Source organism: Tasmannia lanceolata, unplaced genomic scaffold, assembly GCF_043159265.1.
Source record: "Tasmannia lanceolata isolate RefF3 unplaced genomic scaffold, GAP_Taslan_0.1 ptg000015l, whole genome shotgun sequence".
NCBI classification, from domain to species: Eukaryota; Viridiplantae; Streptophyta; class Magnoliopsida; order Canellales; family Winteraceae; genus Tasmannia; species Tasmannia lanceolata.
This window is the reverse complement of record NW_027518692.1, coordinates 20,027,403-20,045,833: the sequence shown is the minus strand read 5'-3', so window position 1 is coordinate 20,045,833 and position 18,431 is coordinate 20,027,403. Positions and strand designations below refer to the sequence as shown.

Sequence of the window (18,431 nt, the reverse complement as noted above, 5' to 3'; positions counted from 1 at the left end):
TTGAGGAATGTTTGGTTGTCATGCACTATTCATTCTACTTTTCTTGTCTGCCACTAATTTTCTAAACAAATAATAGCAGTTTGAGTTTCTTCCCAAAACAATAGAAAAGTGACATAAACGCGAGCTTAACTTCTACTTTCTTTTTACTTGTAAAATGACAACAATTTTACTTTTCTTCTATTTTTACTTAACTAACATGCATCCAAACGGGACCCTAACAAAAGAGGGAAATCCCAATTCCGAAATGGGAGAGAGAGGTAAGAGGGAAATTCTAGTTACTTTCAACCCAACTGAACAGCACCTAAGTAAGAGTAACCATTTATTTACATATAAAAACTTTAACTCGTGAGGAAAAATCTTTCTTTCAAACCTTACAAGATTGCAATTCATAATTTCACTACACCACAAAACCTATATTTACTAACAAATTACATGAAAATGCCTTAGATTAACAATTACCCATCTCGCTTAATGACTTGGACCTTAACACCATGTTTGAAGTTAAGAACTATGCCGTACTCAAGTGCGAGAGGGTGTTCCATCTCGGGGGAGTGCCGGAAAACATATTTTCGGTAGAGATGAATGAGAGCCAACTTGATCTCCTGTATGGCGAAACGCTGTCCAATACAAATCCGAGGCCCAATTCCAAATGGGATGTGTGCATATGGATGCCTTTGCTTCTCTTCGTCGCATGTGGGGTCAAACCGCTCAGGTCTGAACTTGTTTGGGTCCGGGAAATTCTTAGGATCTTTGGCTAGGACCCCTGGTGCTAACCAAACCCATGTACCCTAATCAAGTAAAGTATCACAAAATGTTATCTAGGAAATCAATATCAAATTCTAATGATCATATAGTAGACAGTTCTCTTAAGTGCCTAAATGGTGCCACTTAAGAGAATAAATTAGCTTATATTTTGTGGTATTTTCTCTCTAGTTGTTTGGTACGGATATGAGACTTATCTAGTTATGTAGATTGGCTTGGGTAGGAGTTTTAGAAGAAGTGGCCAAGTGGGTTTTCTAAAAATAACATGTAATTTTTTTTTTTAAATCAGTGAAGAAACTTGTTCTAGAAAGTGTGTCTCTATGCACAAAATTGGGTCGATCCTTTCCTGGAAGTGGGTCAAGAGGCAGATCTTCCTTCTAAGAAGATCAATCACGTTGCGAACCGATTTGAGTATGTAATAAATTCCTTTAAAAGTTTTCTTTTCTCTTTTGATTGTTTAAAGGGGATTTGCTTGGAAATTTTGCTAAAGTCATTTTGACAAAATCTGCTAAAAAGTGAGACTGTGTGGCCGTTCTCTCCTGCAAGAGTGAGCCGCAGAATTGTTTTCTGTGAAATTTCCTAGCAAATCCCTTGTTTAAGAGAAGAGGCAAGCTTTATATTCTTGTAAATGAGAGTTTGTTTGCTATAGGTTATGGAGCCTAAGCAAAGGTGGTGTTATCCTCAGCGTCCATAGTCATGTTAGCATTTTTCTTTGCCATTTGGTACCTTTGGGAGGATGTAGCCTCCTATTTCTACTCGTCGAGATGTTTCCCTTGCAACCAACGGAGATACTGTGTAAAACCGCATCGCCTCTTTTATCACCTGCAACATAATCTCTAGGGCATGAGATGTGTTTTAGTGAAATTTATAAACCAAGGAAAAAAAAACCAATGAAAGTAGAGTGTTAGAAAAATCAAAACATCATAAAGAAGCAGTTATAACTTATAAGATCATCCTTTTGGCACATTAGGATAGTTGGCAACAGGCACTAGAATTGGCATCGTATTCTGATTCCACCCAATTCTCGCGTTTGGTTCAAAAGAATGAAATCAGGGGGCGAAAAAGACCTCAGGGCGGAATTAAATGGGTGCAAATGCCGAAAGCTATTCTCTTCCCACCCTAAGAGAGGGTGGTATTTTAATTCTGCCCCATCAAAATGGAAATTTTATTGAGAGTTTTTTTAATTAAAGTTTGGGCGATATTTTTTCGCCCCCCTTAGGATTATGCGCCCCCACTTTTAATGTGATTTGACTTCAAAAAGCGTGAAGTCTGCCCACATTTCACTTTAACGGGGGGGGGGGGGGGGGGGGGGGGGGGGGGGGCGGCAGCATAATCCTACAGAGGGGGCAAATAAATCATCTCCCTAATATTCTCCATTCCAATTAAAATTGGAATAGGATGCCAATTCCGGTTCATGATTCTGCCAATCCAAACAAAGGCTTCATATGACTTTTCAATAGGATGCCAATTCCGATTCATGATTCTGCCAATCCAAACAAAGGCTTCATATGACTTTTCAAAATTAACATAAAGCTAGCTAATCGTGAAAATGAAAAATAAATTCTTAAAAAAGACTGTCTTAAGTCAAAAAACATTTATATCATAAAATGCTAGTCATGTGTGAGACGTACTTGATCAAGATAGGGAAATTTGAGTTGAAGATCGTCTCCTGTCGGGATAAGATCATGCGATCCAAAGCCGTCAATTTCATCAAGCAACTTCTTCTCGACGTCGGGATGTGCCGAAACCAAATAAACAACCGACGCCAATGTGAAAGATGTTGTGGCGGACCCAGCTAACAGGTGTTCATATGCAAGTGCACTAATATAATCCGAGGTGAATATATCCTTAGACACTCTTTGTGACTCGCTTGCATTAAAAATAGCGGATAAGAAGTCCTTTGATTCTCTATCCTTGTCTTTTTTCCTCTTTGCGACAATCTCATCTAGTCGGTAGCTCAAATTTTTGTTCGTCCGGTCAATTTTATGGTCGTCTGTCCATGGAATCCTCTTTAGGATTTGTCTTAGAGGCTCTTGGAGGATTGGAAAAACTAGGCCTATTATGATGGAGAAGGATCCAGAGAGGTCCATTTTGAGAGAGGTTGTGGAGTATATATGTTCCTTAATGAAGGCGGAAACTTCGTCAGGGTGATCAGAGTTATGGTCGGTTTTGCCGGGATTGTTGTCGGCTTTGCCAGAATTGTTGTTGGGTTGTTCTTTGGAGAGGCCGAAGTCGAAGCCAAAAGCCGCTTGGCCTATGATATCTGTGGCCATTTTCAAGGTGAGGTGAGAGAAGGTGATGTCTTCATGGGTGTTAGAGAGGTTGAGAGTTGCAGATTCTATGAAGGATTGCATGGTTGGGACAAGTTTAGAGAGGTGTGAAGGTTGGTAGAGAGAGACCACTGTGTTTCGCATGGTTGACCACTTGGAATCCCTGCAAATACCAAATTATGTCATGCACAGAGAAAGACCAATGCATTATTAACACTTGAGGAGAAGGTTTAGGGTTTAGGGTTTCGCTGACATGGCTCACCACGTAGCTACTAGGGTATTTGGTTGCCAAATAGCAGCATGACTATTAGGAGACTACTTACTCGGTCAGCCTAGCTATATGTTACAAATCATAACTTCACCAAACCACTATCAAAACACCTAAAAAAGAGCTTTTTTTTTGTGATAAAACCTCGGGCATCACTAAGCCACTAGCAAATGCACGATCTTCTACTTTTTTTTCCAGCATTCTAGTAGCCCTTTACATGGCAACCAAACAACACCTGGGGCCTGTTTGGTCATACATCTTGAAGGACTTTACTAGTAGTTTATTAGTAAAGTCAGGTGACATATTCTACGTTTAGTTGCAAAAAGGAGCTAAAACCCGAGAAGGCTACTTGGTCATACATTTTGAAAGACTTCAATAAGGCTCTGTTCACTTGCGTTCCCTGGAAAGTAAATCCCTGGAAAACAACCTCTTTTTTCCTTGACAAGACCTTGACAATACAGAATTCTGGTGTTCACTTGCTTTCCAGAGAAAATAGAATTACACACGTGGAATTTCTGCAATAAGTCAAAAAATGACATGGAAAAGCCCATTCCCTCCCCCTTTAGGGATTTCATTTCCGACAAAAAACACACGGATTTCGTTTCCCTGGAAAACTAATGCAAAAAGAAGGGCAAGCAGTTTCCCTGGAAACCTTTTCCTACACAGATTCCCTGGATTTCTTTTCCTAATGCCACGTCAGAATCTCGGGATGCATTTTCTTTTTCTTTCCCGGGAAAACAAGTGAACAGAGCCTAATAGTTTATTTATCATGCTTGGACCCCACTATGTAAATATTGTACTTGGCAGTCTCTTGCCGGCCGAGGTGACAACCTTTACTACCAAAAAACTTCTAAAAAATAGCTCTAATGGCCGTTTGGATACGCATATTTTAGAATCTAGGTTTTTAGTTTGTAAACAGTGTAAAAGAGGGTTTATGATCAAGCTGCTGCATGCTGTCCTTACAACGTTTATTGGATTTTAAGTGAGAAATTCAGTTTTTAAAAATCTCTCCTACATCCTGATATTTCTAAAACCTGGAAATATGGGAGGATCTGCTACTCTCTTACTGACGGAAAGAAGGGTGAGAAGTAAAAAACGACGGCTGGTCTGCTTCTTCTCATCTATTAGCTACAATTTTGAAGAAATCCCGGATTCTAAATTTTGCATATCCAAACGGCCCCTTAGGGTCTCTCTCTCTCTCTCATCTACAAGGAGACTCCTAGGAGGCTAGCAAACTACTCTTGATAACCAAACACAGAGTAGTGACCAAACACAGAGTAGTGTAAGTAGTCAACATGGTCTGCCTGGAGACTACTGCCACACTACTAGTTGACTATTTACCTAGAGTAGGGGTGTAAACAAGCTGAGCCGAGCCAAGCTTGGCCAGGCTCGGCTCGTTAAGCTCAAAAGCTCGGCTTGGGCTCGGCTCGGCCAGGCTCGCGAGCCTTACCGAGCTTGGGTTATATTAAGTTCACACCCCTCATCTTCCCTGGACAGCCCTATATAGTGTAATTTCACTACTTTTTTTACACTATGGGGGGTGGTCCAAGTAACAAATGGGGTTCCTAAAATGAAGTGACATATTTTGCCTCCCCCTTTCACTCCCTGGACAACCCTTTTAGTGTATATATTAATATATAATATATATATTTAAATATATTAAATTCTTAACGAGCCGAGCGGAGCCGAGCCTGGCCTAAATCGGGCTCGGTTCATTAAGCTTAACGAGCCTGGCTAGCCGGCTCGGCTCGGCTCGTTAAGGATTTGAGCCGAGCTCGAGCAAGCTTCCGAGCCCGAGCCAAAATTGACACCCTTAACCTAGAGAGACCACTTGACTACTACTCTATGGGGACAAAACTATGATAACCAAACAGATTTTGTGTTACTATTAATCTCAGCCATTCTCAATAAAGTAGGCAGTTGATTCTACTGCACTCGACGCTCATCTATTCCCCAAAATATAAGATCCCTATTTCACCCACTTTCTCAGCATTTCCCAAGCTGTTGTGTCTGGTTTGTCTTTTTCTTTCATATAAGACTTCATTCGAACCCCTTTTGTTGGGGTGAAAAAAGTCAATTTCATGGAGGACAACAAAAATGATACGTACCTAGATGGGTCTCACTTAGTGGAATAGATTAATTAGATATTTTAGTGAATAAGATCATATCTTGATATATTTAGTAGTTAGGTTAGATTAGGATAGTCTTTAATTTGCTATTTCTATTTTTATAATAAGATCTTTCTATGTTTATCTTGGAGTGCTTTATTAAAATTATATTAGAATTGTGTCTTTTTGCACAAAAGAGGATTATCCTTCCTCCTAACTACTAAAAAAGAAAGATCTTATTATAAGAATATCATTTCCTAAATTATACCTTGTGAAGAAGAGACCCTTCTGGTGGAGAGGAGACACAGAGATTGGAGAAGGAATGCTTCTATTGCCCACATCCTTGAATTTCTTTATCCCCACCTCTCTGCACAATTCTGGGTCTGCAATTATCACTAAAGGTTGCCTTCCCATATGAAATCTGCTTGTTGTACCATATCAAAAATTTCAATCAAACAATATACTTTCAAAAATCTAAGAATACAACAGAAGAGAAAAAGATCCATTTGATCTCACCTATAAATAGGGCCATATCTCTTGGCAAGGACACTAAAAACATCTGGTCCATACTTGGTGAGCAACGGAAGGTGGCCTAAAAGAGGTGTAGTTGGAGGGCCAGGCACCTTTCTTACCCCCCAGTAGGGTGCATAGAAATACACCAAAACACCAGCAAGCAAGGCCAACAAGGTGAACAAATATGGTGCACATGCCCTTATCAGCACCAACCCTCCCTCTACCATTAGAGCCATTTCAGAGATGAATTCGATCAAAGAGGTGAAGGTTATGTAAGGGGCCTTGTTTGTGCCAATATGGCCGTTTTCTCTTGGTGAGATACCAAAATCATGTGAAAGACACCAAAGGAATCTTGTCATGGGATGTTTTTTTTTAATTTTCTTCTGTGTAATGATTACGCATTGTCTAGAAATAAATGCTAAAAAAAGACTTGTCGTCGGGCTCCTCTATAGAGACTTGTTTTGGCCCTTTGTGCCACTAGTGTGTGATCAGGCCCTTTAATCCCACCAATCCTACGTCCAAATTCCCTTGAGAGCACCTGATCGGATGATCTTAGGCCCTTTTCGATTAATCCTCATTTAAGGTGGATTTTTAGTCTTTTATCTTAGGCACAAGATATATGTTTGCTGTAAAGAGTTTTATATGGTGCCCGACCTTCAAGTACCGTCAAAGCGGACCACCCGATATTTGATCCAGCAGCAGTGCATTTTTTAAGAGGCTGCTGTTGGATCAAATATCAATGATGGCCAATAAAAATAAACTTCCATCGTACCACCTTCACGGGACTTGACGGTTGGCCACCATATAATTTCTCTGCCGTAAAAACAGAGCTATTTTTCCATAAAGCTCTAAGCGAAGTATTAAATGGTAACCGTTCAAAACACATTTTTATCCCATTTAAAACCTCCTGAGACAGCAATTGCAGCCAACTTACTTGGGACTCCCTCTTGGAATAGGAAGACCTAAGAAGATTGCTACGTGCCTAATCTGCCGTAACACAAATAAACTAAATAAAAGAGAAATAAAGAGGAGAATGGTTGATTCGAGGCAATCAGACCTCCTAATGGTTCGATTCGAGAGGAGCCATGACCCTCCAAAACAAATTTGCCTTTGCTGTTTTAAAATTCATCTTCTTCCTCATTTCATTATAATACAACTACTTAATACAAACACAAATTAGTTACACATCACCCATCCACTTCCCCACTTACAACACACACCATCAACAATTAACACCCACTACCCTAAACACATACACCATAACTAACATCCATAACTCTAAAAACACATTTCCACAACTAGATAATAATTAGATTATAACTACCTATATGCACCATAATTATATGCACATAACAAAGGCTTGGCATCCGATACTAGAAAGGGTGGGCAGAAGATTGTGAAGATTGTCACTATGGAAGAGAAATCTTGTATTTCTTGGGGGAGAATCATTTTAATCAAGGTTGTGCCGTCTTGCATTCCCATCTTTTACCTATCTTTGTTTAAATGTCCAATTAGTATGGTCAAAAGAATTGAAAATTTTCAAAGGAACTTCTTGTGGGACGGCGCGGATGAAAAGAAAAGGATACCCTTGGTTTCATGGAAGGAGGTGTACAAGTCTATTAAAGGTAGATCCGTAAACAAAGATATGCAACGAAGTGATGCTTGAAAAATGATTGTGAAGATTTGGGGAGGAAATGGATAATCTTTGGACTAAGGTAATTGAAAATAGGTATGGCATCTATTTTAGAAATTGAATCTCTGATGACAAATAATGATTCAGTGTCGTGACAACTTGGAGGAATATCCTCAGACACAAATAGCAATTCCTATAAGGAATCATAATATCATATTCAGAGTATGCACTAGTGACACAATTGAGTTCTGATGTGACAAATGGTGTTCATGGATGCCTCTCTTAGACATCTTCCTTGATCTTTTCAGAGCATCAAATAAGAAAGAAGTCTTCGTTCAGGACCACTTCATGAGGGAAGGAGATACAATTTATTGGAATTTTAGGTTTAGGCGGAATTTCTTCGACTGGGAGATCAATAGGGTTGCCATCCTTATGCGGACTCCTGGAAATATCATTACATTGAGAAGACAGGAAGAGACAAAAGGGGTTGGACGTTGTCATTCTAAGTTTCTATTCCCACATTGCTTCTTATGCCCCTTCGCATAGTTGTCTAGAGTCTGGAGTATTCCAGCCCCTCCCAAGGTCTACGTGTTTGGATGGATAGCTTTCAAGAATAAAATGCATAGAGTCGATCACTTCTGCTTTCGACACATGCTCATCATCGACCACAGCGTGCCCTTTGCATGGATGCAAGCGGATCAGTAGACCACATGCTTCGTCACTACAAGTACTCTAGATCTGTATGGTCTAAAGTTCTTGAAAATTTCAAAATCTCTTGGGTTTTTCATGCTCATCTTGAGCAGCTGGATTCTTGGTTCTTCGCGCCCTGGCCCAAGAAGGGCATGAATGTAAGGAAGCTCATCGTGCTGCTACTGTTTGGGTCTTATGGAAAGAAATGAATGCTTGCACCATTACAAGTGGCCGGAAGAGCTTATTTTTTTTTCTTGAGGTTCATAACCATACGTATTTCTTGGGCAAAGATTATCCCTTGCTTTCACCTCTATTCGACCACAAATATCAGATGTTGTTGGAGGGGGATTTTTGCAAGTAAGGAAATGTGAGGTGGTTATGGTCCCTAGATGGACCTCCTGAGCATGGTTGGTTGAAGTTAAACTTTCCAAGGCTCTAACTTTCGCAACCCAGGCCCTATAGGCATTGGAGGTCTTCTTAGAGATGAGACAAGTTCGACCAAAAGGGCTTTCTCTAGCCCTATTGGAATTAAGGATTCAAATGAGGGAGAAGTGAGGGTTACTCTTTGTGAAATTAGACTGACGGCATCAGATTTGGACAATCTTGTCATGGAGGGAGACATGTTAGGAAATAATCCTAACGGTGGATGTGGCTTTTGCAAGATCGATGGTCGAGATCATTTGGTTAGTTAATTACTTTTGTGAAAAGTCATTAATGAAAAGACTTTATGTGAAAAGGTATAAACGTTTAAAAGAGACGTTTGGGCAGAGGGATCGGCGCGATGAGTCGCATCTCTTCCCACAAACGCTTATAAAAAGAACTCTTGGGTCCTATTTGCACACAACGAATTTGTTTCCAAACTTTGAGAATCCACGCTTGAAGAGAAAGGAAACCGGTCCCCATCACCGACTATTGTGTAGCAAAGAGAAACCTTAAGAGAAAGAAAAACAAGATTCATGGCTTCCGGTATGTCTTTTTCTCATTTCAATTTATTCCATATTGTTATCTGTGATTTTCTCAATGTTGAATCGCTAAGATCCGTTGCCGGTGTTCATATTATATCGAACACTAACATGTGGTATCAGAGCCACGGTTCTAACGAGAAAACAGCGAGAAAATCCGATTGAAATAGAGTTTGTGAAAATTTTATTTTTTTTGGGATTTTTTGACATCGCCGGAAAATGGCGTGCCGCCGGAAAACGGTTGCTCCGACCAGTGATTTTCTGGCATGGATGTGAAGTTCATCGAGAGACGATTCCAATGCAACAAACGGTTCCTAAATCCTAGTTTAAAAGGGCATGAATAATTACACTCACACTCCCTGTTTTCATACTTGCACTCCACTCGTTTTCTGAATTCGGATTGCCTACTAAGGGCATATTAGGAATTCTATATGGGAAGAGTCAAAAGTGCTATTATTATAATGGGATGAATAGTGTGTCCTGTGTGACTGTTCAATTCTATATGGGAAGAGTCAAAAGAGCTATTATTATAATGGGATGAATAGTGTCATGTGGCCATTCAAAGCATGAACTGTATTGCGCAATTAAAAATAATAATAATAAAGATGACGTGATGAATAATGTTGCATGTGTAATATAATATTTATATTATACGGTGTCACCAACGTGTCCTTATGAGTCGTGATGTCACAACCCACCTAACCTCACAAAATCAGAACCGACCCAACCCAGTCATCATTTTGGCCGTTTCGGCCATTATTTTTATATTGTGACCAAGGTAGGACCGGTTCTTGGGGTTTATGACCCTCCTGAACCTATTTTTGACATCGGTTTTGGGTTTTGAAACTTGGTTTTCAAAGTTATAGTATAATTTTCAAAACTTTGGATTTTTAAAGTTTGGTTTTGAGTCAAATATTTGGTGATTCTATATAACCATCTATGGGACCAAAATTTTGACTTGAAAACACATTGGTTTTGTCAAATATACCTAAAACCTTTGTCTTTTGGTTATTGAATTGGTTGTGTATATCTTTCAAAATCCGTATGCATTGATTTTGATATATTATGAAACTTGATTCCGTCTGGGAAACGGAATCGCTTAGGGTTAGTGGTTTAAATAAAGAATAGTGTTGCATATAGTGACACATTATGAACTACAAAAACCACTTTAAGTTGCGTCTATTTGTCCAAGCGCAACACTCAGCCCAACAGATGATTGTTGCTTTGCACAAATAGGCGGTGTGAGAGGGCTAGGCCTGGATAACTTGGTTTGGGGTTGCGCTTCTGCCCAACGGTGATGTGTACCTTAAATATAGAGTTATTTGGCCCTAGTTAGTCTCATGGATGAGAACCAATTGTGTGTCGTGGCACGGCCCAACGGACGACCCATGATGATACGCTAGTGTCTCCCTAGAATCACATTTATGTGTTTCTGTGATTCCAGGCAATCCAACTGACTTCCCTAAAGATAAATTGACTTAAAAATGGAACCAATTGTGTATCGTGGCATGGCCCAACGGACATCCCATGGTGACACACCGGGTGTTCCATCAAGAACACACTTATGTATTTTGTGTTTCTGTTTACTTTAGTCATTTATTTTAAAGTTGGATTACATTAAATCGTGGATTTTACTGAATAAACTCCTTTTGTGGATTTAAATGGTATCTTAGATAGTGAGCAAAATTGTAACTGTCTGTCTTTTCGTCTACAGTATTGAACCCTAATTCTATCTCTAGTTATTTGTCCGAGATCGAGGTTTTGAGTGGGACTAATTTCGGAAAATGGAAGGATCATATTCACATCGTCTTAGGGTGTTTGGACCTAGATTATGCACTTAGGAATGACAAACCTGAAGTGCCTTCTAATGAAAGTACTGCTGCGGATTTAGCTACCTATAAAAAATGGGAACGGTCAAACCGCATGAGCCTTATGATTATGAAAAGCACGATCTCTACCTCTATCAGAGGAGGCATTCCCGACTCAGAGGAAAATGAGGAATTTACTGCTAGAGAGTACCTACAGGCAGTAGAGGATTAGTTTAAGGGTCGTCTAAGGCTCTTGCCAGTACACTGATGATGAAGATGATCACTATGAAGTACAATGATAGTAGTGGTGTGAGAGAGCACATTATGCGGATGAATGACATGGCCTCCCAGCTAAAGAAAATGAACATGGAGATCTCTGAGGGTTTCCTTGTTCATTTCATCATGACATCTCTTCCTGCGTAGTTTACTCCATTTAAAATTAATTACAATACGCAGAAAGAGAAGTGGGAAATGAGTGAACTCATAGCCATGTGTGTTCAAGAAGAAGAGAGGTTGAAGACCGAGTAACCTGAAAGTGCTCATTACACCACAGAGGGAACATCGAAGGGTCACTTCAAGAAGAAAACCAACGGAAAGGGCTTTGGGAAAGGCAAGAAGAAGGTAGCAAGTGGTTCGGCTCAGCAAGGCTTGACCGGTGGGATGAAAAGTCGCATTAGGTGCCATTTCTGTAAGAAACTTGGTCACATAAAGAAAGAGTGCTCCAAGTATGAAGAGTGGCTGCATAAGAAATGTAATAATTCAGTTTTTGTTTGTCATGAATCTTTCCTTGTAGATGCTCCTAGAAATACCTGGTGGATAGATACAAGTTCAACTATTCACATCTCGAATTTCTTGCAGGGATTTCAAGAGAGACGGAGACTCAGGAGGGGGGAGCGAACCATTAAGATGGGAAATGGAGTAGAAGCATACGTCAAGGCTATTAGCACTTTTCGTCTTGTATTAGATAGTGGCTTCATTATGTATTTGGAAGACACATTTTATGTACCTGCCATGAGCAGAAACCTTATATCTGTATCCAAACTTGATTCCTTTGGATTTGAATTTAAGTTTGGGAATAAAGGTTTTACATTACTCCATGATTCCAATGTTGTTGGTTCTGGTCCTCTTGTGGGCAATCTATATATGATTAATTTAGATAGCTCGTTTGCATATTCTTTGTTATCCATGCATGTGAATGAGGAAATCAGTTACCGTGGCAATAAACAGGGTCGAGTTGATGAAAACTCTTCCAGTTTGTGGCATAAGCGTTTAGGCCACATTTCCATTAGTCGTATGGAAAGACTGGTGAAGGATGGAGTTCTTCCTCCTCTTGACTTTTCTGATTTCGGGATTTGTAGGCAGTGTCTTAAGGGTAAACAAACCAAAACTTGTAAGAAGTACGCCCTTAGGAGTACCGGCCTGTTAGAAGTTATTCACACTGATATCTGTGGGCCATTTCCTACTCCTGCCCTAAGTGGCGAGAGATATTTCATTACCTTTATCGATGACTTTTCACGTTTTAGCTACGTCTATCTCATCAAAGAAAAGTTGGAAGCACTGGATACCTTTAAGATCTATAAGGCTGAGATTGAGTTACAACTTGACCAGGAGATTAAGGTTGTGAGGTTCGATAGAGGTGGGGAGTACTATGACAGATATTCCGATACTGGCCGCAGTCCAGGTGCGTTCGCACTTTACCTGCAGGAGAACGGTATTGTCGCTCAGTACACGATGCCAGGTACACCTGAGCAAAATGGTGTTGCTGAGAGACGAAACCGTACTCTTATGGATATGGTGATGAGCATGATTTGCAATTCACCATTGCCTGAGTCCTTGTGGGGAGAAGCATTGAAAACAGCCGTTCATATCCTAAACCGTTGTAGACACCCCATTTTGACCAGACCCAAGTTTGCGTTGTCTGTGCGAGTCTCGTCAAATCAGTGAGTTGGGGTCCCAAATTGCACCCTGAGCTAGCTTAGGGTCCCACTGAGGTCCCTGTGAAATTTCGTCAAGATCCGACCACGTTTGCCTAGCGAACGAGCTAAGTGTAGACACCCCATTTTGACTGGACCCAAGTTTGCTGTGCTTGGGCGAAGCCCCATCTAATCACCAAGTTAGGATCCCGAATTGCACCCTAAGCTAGGTTAGGGTCCCCCATAGGTCCCCGTAAAATTTCATCAAGATCCGAGCTGATTTGTCAAATAAGACGAGCCGGGAGAGGGTGCATAGTACAAATCCAAAGGGGGGTGAATTATCTGAAGAATGGGATATCCAGTTGAAGAGGGGGGTGAGTTATCCTGTGATGGTCACGCCCAGGCCGAATAAGACAAAAATGGCGGGCGCGACTCATCCATTTTTGTGCGCCCATCAAATGGGGGTGCGGATATCAACAGGTTATTTTAACATATAAAAAAAAAAAAAATCAAAACGAAAGGGGAGGGGGGGAGCTCATTGGTAAAAGACAAAAAAAGATAGAGAGAGAGAGAGCTTCTCCTCCGGCAACGGTGCCGGAGCTCCGATCGGATCGGCCACCACCTCATCTTTGCCTCCATCCTATTTCTGCAACCCAACTCCTCCGACCACATCCCACCGGAGCCGCCCATATTTTCCCTCATCACCACCTCCGATCGAGCTTTCACCCAATCACAACCACCAACAGCCACCACCTCCATTGATTCCGGCAAGCTTGCCGGAATCCGATCACCACCGTCGAACCATCTCCACCTTCTCCTTCATTTTCCCCTTTTCTCCTCTGCAAAACCCAAACCACCACTATTCGGCCATTTCCAGCCCTACCACCATCTCCTCCACCCCACTTCCAACTTCTTCTTCTTCATTTTATTTTATTTTTTTATTTTTAAAAAAAAGAAAAGAAAAAAAAAGAAGGAGAGATCTGCAGAGAGAAAAGAGAGAGAGAGAGAAGGATCTTCTTCTCCGACAGAAATTTCGTCGGAGTCCGATCATCACCACCTCCGACCGGCTGTGCCGGAATCCGGCCCCAACTCCGGCCACCCTTACGCTCAGGTATTTTCATTTTTTATGTTTATTTATTTATTTATTTTTAATTTTTTTTTTTGTCGTTTCATCATTGCATGTTTGACTGTTCGTTGATTATTAATATTAAATTATCGAGAATAGTAACAGCTGTTTGAATAGTAATAGGATTAAATTTTTATTTTCGTGAATAGTAAAGGTTGCGTGAACAGTACCAGGTCGATTAATATTATTAAATTATTATTTTCGTCGATTAATATTATTAAATTATTATTTTTGTCGGTGAGTAATTATTGTTTTTTTGACCGTAATGATTATTTTATTTAAATTATTATTTTTGTCGGTTATTAATATTATTAAATTATTAATTTTTTTGACCGAGATGATTACTATTAATTAAGTATTATTATTTTTCTTTCGGTGGAATATTTAATTGTTATTTCGTTTCCAATTACCGAGGGACCCGCTGATGTGGGACCCGCTGATGTGGGGCCCGCCGATGTGGGACCGCTTGTGTGGGGCCCGCTTGTGTGGGGCCCGCTTGTGTGGGGCCCGCCGATGTGAGACCCGCCGATGTGGGACCCGCTTGTGTGGGACCCGCCGATGTGGGACCCGCTTGTGTGGGACCCGCTGATGTGGGACCCGCTTGTGTGGGGCCTGTTTGTGTGGGGCCCGCCGATGTATGAATAGTACTTGGTAGGTCCTACTGTGAATAGTAGTTTTGAATAGTAGTTTTGAATAGTAGTTTTGAATAGTACTTATAAATAGTAGCTTTGAATAGTAGTTTTGAATAGTAGTTTTGAATAGTACTTATAAATAGTAATTATGAATAGTATTTTTGAATAGTAATCTTGTATAGTAATTATAAATAGTAATTATAACAGTCTTCAGCACAGGAGTCAGTCCTTCAGTCAGTCCAGGAGTTTTTCCTATCATCATAGGGGTTAGGATTCTGTCCATCCTCTCATCAAGTCGTGATCTTTACCCGCTCCTGCAAGGTATAGGATGCTGTCCAACCCTTGCCGAGTTATTTTCCTGTTCGTTCCCCCGCAAAGCATAGGATGCTATCCAACCTTTGCGGGATTCCAGAAGTCTCCCTACCCGTATGATGATAGGATTTTATTCTCTGGTGTCAAAAAAACAATAAAAACATTTCAAAAATACTTGAAAACAACAAAAACATTCCAAAAAACACTTGAAAATTCAAAAACATCTCAAAAACAATTCAAAATCCAAAAACATAATCAAAATCAAAAATCTCAAAAAATCTTGAGTCATGTGCAGAGTAGTTAGGAATTCTGGTCCGAACTACGGATGGCTTGATCCCTAGCTGAGGGGTACGTAGGCAGCTCAGGCGTGCTGCTGGCACCCTGAGTTCAGTCACCATTTTTACACCCTTTCACCATTTTCAGTCACCATTTTTGTAAATATTTCTCACAACTTTCACCATTTTTCATAACTTCAAAACCTCCCAAAAATACAAAAAACTTCAAAACCTTTTCAAAAAGATCTTCCCCTAGAGTTAGGAGTCTGTCCTAGATATTTAGGGTGTTTTAGAGTTAGGAGTCGGTCTTGATTTGTATTGATGTGGTGTGTCATGTCGTGTGAGTGTCCCTAGAGTTAGGAGGCCTCGAGTCGATCGGTCAGACACTTAGTCGAACCGATGGCTAGACTAGGAAGCATATAGTCAGCCCATGGTTTTCTTTATGTTGCACAGCCTAGATACACATAGGATGTAGGGCCCACCTGCATTAGCTTAAGGCTAAACAACCTGCATTAGTTAGGACATATAGAGAGTCGTAAAAATCACAATCCACTTGAATTTAACCAATCGCACAAAAAGCTTTAAAAACTAGTCGAGTCTAGTTGATCGAGTCTAGGATAGCGGTCCTAGAGGTTTAGGCATTGTAGTTTAGCATAGGACACCGAACTACGTTGGCTCTGATTCTTCCCGAGGCCGGGATACGTAGTGCAGCTAGGATGGATGGCCATCCTGGTCCGAGTCAAGTCCTGCATTAGAATTTTAGGATTTGTCTTGTCGAGTCGTGTTGTGTTGTGTGTTTTGCTGTGTTTTCTTATTTTTATGTACAGATCTTATACCTTTAGCTGTAGCATGCATGTGCTTGTCCACCAGAACTTAGACACCAATTAGGCATGGCACTCATAACCTAGCTATTCTTAGGCGACATATCTTTCATTTCTTTTGTGTGTGCTTCTTATTCATCTCTGAGACATGCATGATTAGCTAGACGTTATCTCGGGGATATCCGTTCCCATTTCGCATGATTTTCTCCCAAAACTCTTCAAAATTAATAATAAATGGCATGAGAGACCAGGTGCTAGCACTTGGGCGAATTGGGGGCGCCTAATCCCTTCCCCATTCGTCATCAGGCACGAACCCTATTTTATATCTCTGGTTATCCGTTGCAACAGAGCACAGCATGGGATCCAGGGCCCACTTCCTTGGATGGCGACTCTTTCTTTGTTCGAGGTGCGTCTCGAATCCGGGCTAGTCCCCGAATCGAGAGGTATCTCACTTTACATCGCCGCTCATGCTGTGAGGGGCACTCTTTCGAGGGTTCCTTGGTGGGGCTCTCCTTCACGTGGATGATCCTGAGAGACTCGCGCGGGGGCCCGTCCTCCCGCCCCCGTCCCGGATCTGGTTCCACAGGCTGGCGACTCTTCGTGGTTTGTCAGGCAGGCACATCATGGACCCTTGCTCCCTGAATGGCTCTTCGTGATCTGTCCTTTAGGATATATCATGGACCCGCTCTCCATGCTCATTTCATTCATCTCCATTACTTGTTATTCTTGTTGGGCTCTTCGTGGCTTATTGTCATGGACCCCAAATTTCATTCTAGGCTCTTCGTGGCTTATTGCCATGGACCTTAGATTCATTGCGTGGCTCTTCACGGTTTGTTGCCGTGGACCCTCGATTACTTCTTGGCTCTTCATGGTCTACCATTCAGGTATACTACGGACCCATGCTCCCCGATTGGCTCTTCGTGATATGTCCTTCCAGAAATATCATGGACCCACTATTCATAGTCATTCCATTCATATCTTTTACATGTCATTTGTTTCTGCATGTTGGGCTCTTCATGGCTTATTGTCATGGACCCCAAATTCAATGTTTGGCTCTTCACGGAGTATTGCCGTGGACCCTTGATTCCTTTCTGCTGGGCTCTTCATGGTTTCTTGCCATGGACCTTAGATTCATTGCGTGGCTCTTCACGGTTTGTTGCCGTGGACCCTCGATTACTTCTTGGCTCTTCATGGTCTACCATTCAGGTATACTATGGACCCATGCTCCCCGATTGGCTCTTCGTGATATGTCCTTCCAGAAATATCATGGACCCACTATTCATAGTCATTCCATTCATATCTTTTACATGTCATTTGTTTCTGCATGTTGGGCTCTTCATGGCTTATTGTCATGGACCCCAAATTCAATGTTTGGCTCTTCACGGAGTATTGCCGTGGACCCTTGATTCCTTTCTGCTGGGCTCTTCATGGTTTCTTGCCATGGACCTTAGATTCATTGCGTGGCTCTTCACGGTTTGTTGCCGTGGACCCTCGATTACTTCTTGGCTCTTCATGGTCTACCATTCAGGTATACTACGGACCCATGCTCCCCGATTGGCTCTTCGTGATATGTCCTTCCAGAAATATCATGGACCCACTATTCATAGTCATTCCATTCATATCTTTTACATGTCATTTGTTTCTGCATGTTGGGCTCTTCATGGCTTATTGTCATGGACCCCAAATTCAATGTTTGGCTCTTCACGGAGTATTGCCGTGGACCCTTGATTCCTTTCTGCTGGGCTCTTCATGGTTTCTTGCCATGGACCTTAGATTCATTGCGTGGCTCTTCACGGTTTGTTGCCGTGGACCCTCGATTACTTCTTGGCTCTTCATGGTCTACCATTCAGGTATACTATGGACCCATGCTCCCCGATTGGCTCTTCGTGATATGTCCTTCCAGAAATATCATGGACCCACTATTCATAGTCATTCCATTCATATCTTTTACATGTCATTTGTTTCTGCATGTTGGGCTCTTCATGGCTTATTGTCATGGACCCCAAATTCAATGTTTGGCTCTTCACGGAGTATTGCCGTGGACCCTAAATTCCTTTCTGCTGGGCTCTTCATGGTTTCTTGCCATGGACCCTAGATTCATTGCGTGGCTCTTCACGGCTGGTCACCGTGGACCCTCGATTACTTCTTGGCTCTTCATAGCTTATGGCTATGAACCCTTGATTCTCAGTTTTTCTAATCCATTAATCACTCAATATCTTTCTTGCAAGGTTCTTCGTGGCTTATTACCACGGACCCCGGATTATGGCTTGGCTCTTCGCGGTTTGTTGCCGTGGACCCTCGATTTCTAGTTTCCTAAAAATAAAAAAATATAAATAAA

General features: G+C 41.3%; 1 protein-coding gene across 1 annotated transcript; it reads right to left on the bottom strand.

The window, feature by feature from the left end:
• Positions 1 to 258: 258 nt before the first annotated feature.
• On the bottom strand, positions 259 to 6,285 carry CYP711A1 (cytochrome P450, family 711, subfamily A, polypeptide 1). The gene is made up of 5 exons (XM_077353746.1): positions 5,925 to 6,285; positions 5,677 to 5,829; positions 2,394 to 3,195; positions 1,489 to 1,584; positions 259 to 788 (listed from the first exon to the last, which is right to left on the bottom strand). The coding sequence occupies exons 1-5, from the start codon at positions 6,278 to 6,280 to the stop codon at positions 456 to 458; spliced, it is 1,740 nt and encodes a 579-aa protein (XP_077209861.1). The 5' UTR covers positions 6,281 to 6,285; the 3' UTR covers positions 259 to 455.
• Positions 6,286 to 18,431: the final 12,146 nt, after the last annotated feature.